Source organism: Fulmarus glacialis, unplaced genomic scaffold (assembly GCF_000690835.1).
Source record: "Fulmarus glacialis isolate BGI_N327 unplaced genomic scaffold, ASM69083v1 scaffold29140, whole genome shotgun sequence".
Taxonomy (NCBI): domain Eukaryota; kingdom Metazoa; phylum Chordata; class Aves; order Procellariiformes; family Procellariidae; genus Fulmarus; species Fulmarus glacialis.
Genome location: NW_009186254.1, coordinates 2,874 through 4,151, shown reverse-complemented (window position 1 = coordinate 4,151; position 1,278 = coordinate 2,874). Strand labels below are relative to the sequence as shown.

Genomic DNA, 1,278 nt, shown 5'->3' with positions numbered 1-1,278 from the left:
GGCAGGGGTACAGTGCCGTCCCGCCGGCAGTGCGGGAGGCGGACAAGGTCGCTCCAGCTGGGCCAAACCCACAGCCCAAAGCTCAAGTGTCCCCATAAGCTGGTGGCGTCCCCTGGGCAGGGGTGGCCGAGGGATCCAGCGCGTCCCTCCGCACCGCCGGCGGCACGACGAGCCCCTGGGAGAGCAGCAAACTGGCCAGGGCTGAGCGCCCAGCCGTGTCCCTCACGCGAGCTGGCACGGATCTCACCGACACGCACCTCTGCACCTCCGTACCTTTAGGTCCTGCTCCTCCTCTTCTATTTTTGGTGCCCCTTGTGCTTTTGCTTTCTCCTGGGGCTCCTCAGACTCTGCCTCTTTGTCTGAATTTGCATCAACTGCTTCTGTGCTCGCCGCTGCAGGAGAAGAAACGAAAGGTGAGCCCTTCTCCCGCCACGGCGCTGCCAACAGCCGGCTGGAGACACCGTGCCAGGGAGCCAAAGCCGCTGCAGGAGAGGGCAGAGAGCCAGGGCCTCTTTCCTACAGGAGCCGGCGACAAGAGCCTGAAATTAAAAAGGAGAGAGGGTCACTGCCTCTGTGTTTTGATGGTGGGAGTCCTTCCAGAAGGACAGCACGGGAAGCAGAGAATTCCAGCTGCTACAGCGCAAGGAAGGAGGAACAGCCTGGAGCACAGGGGTTAAAGGAAGCGTGGCGAGAGCGAACCACCAGGCAGGAAATAATTAAACTCCGGCGGTTTAATAATTTGTCAAGAAAAGGAGGATTAAGTAAGTTGACACAATTGTCAAAGACCAAAGAGCTCCCAAAAAGTTGTCGAGACCGTAAGGTTTCGCCTCTGCCTCATCACAGGACAGCAGCGACCAATTCCCTGTCCAAGTGACAAATTCCAGGGAGGGAAGTTTTGCGAGGGACTCCTATCAGAAGCCCTCGGGGGAAAAAAAAAAACCCCACCCACATTCCTTGTGTGCCTTGGCACTGAAGGGCAGGACAGTTCCCTCAATCACCCTCCAGCAGCAGAGTGTTCAACTTTAAACAGGTTATTTTAGAGTAACAGCTTCCTGTTCCCCAGGTTAAGTGGGAAAGCAGCACTGCTGGGAAGAGCTGGCTCCAGGGACATTCTGCTCGTGAGCCTGCCAGGCACAAGGGAAAGCCCTCCGCAGGAAAACCATCCCTCAGAGCCACGCTGGACAAACAATGCCGCCGACTTAACGCCAGGCCTGCCATCCAGATCACACCTCTGCCTGAAGCAGATGCACTTTAGGGCCGCATCAACCCCGTTTTGGG

General features: G+C 57.4%; 1 protein-coding gene across 1 annotated transcript in view; it reads right to left on the bottom strand.

Annotated features, from left to right (window-relative positions):
* The window catches only part of FNBP4 (formin binding protein 4), a gene marked incomplete at both ends in the record, with an annotated part of 6,660 nt that overhangs the window by 2,553 nt on the left and 2,829 nt on the right, over positions 1-1,278 (bottom strand). Inside the window, one exon of the mRNA XM_009587349.1 lies at positions 274-392. Within this exon, the coding sequence (XP_009585644.1) occupies positions 274-392 (119 nt within the window). The remainder of the gene's footprint in view (positions 1-273; positions 393-1,278) is intronic.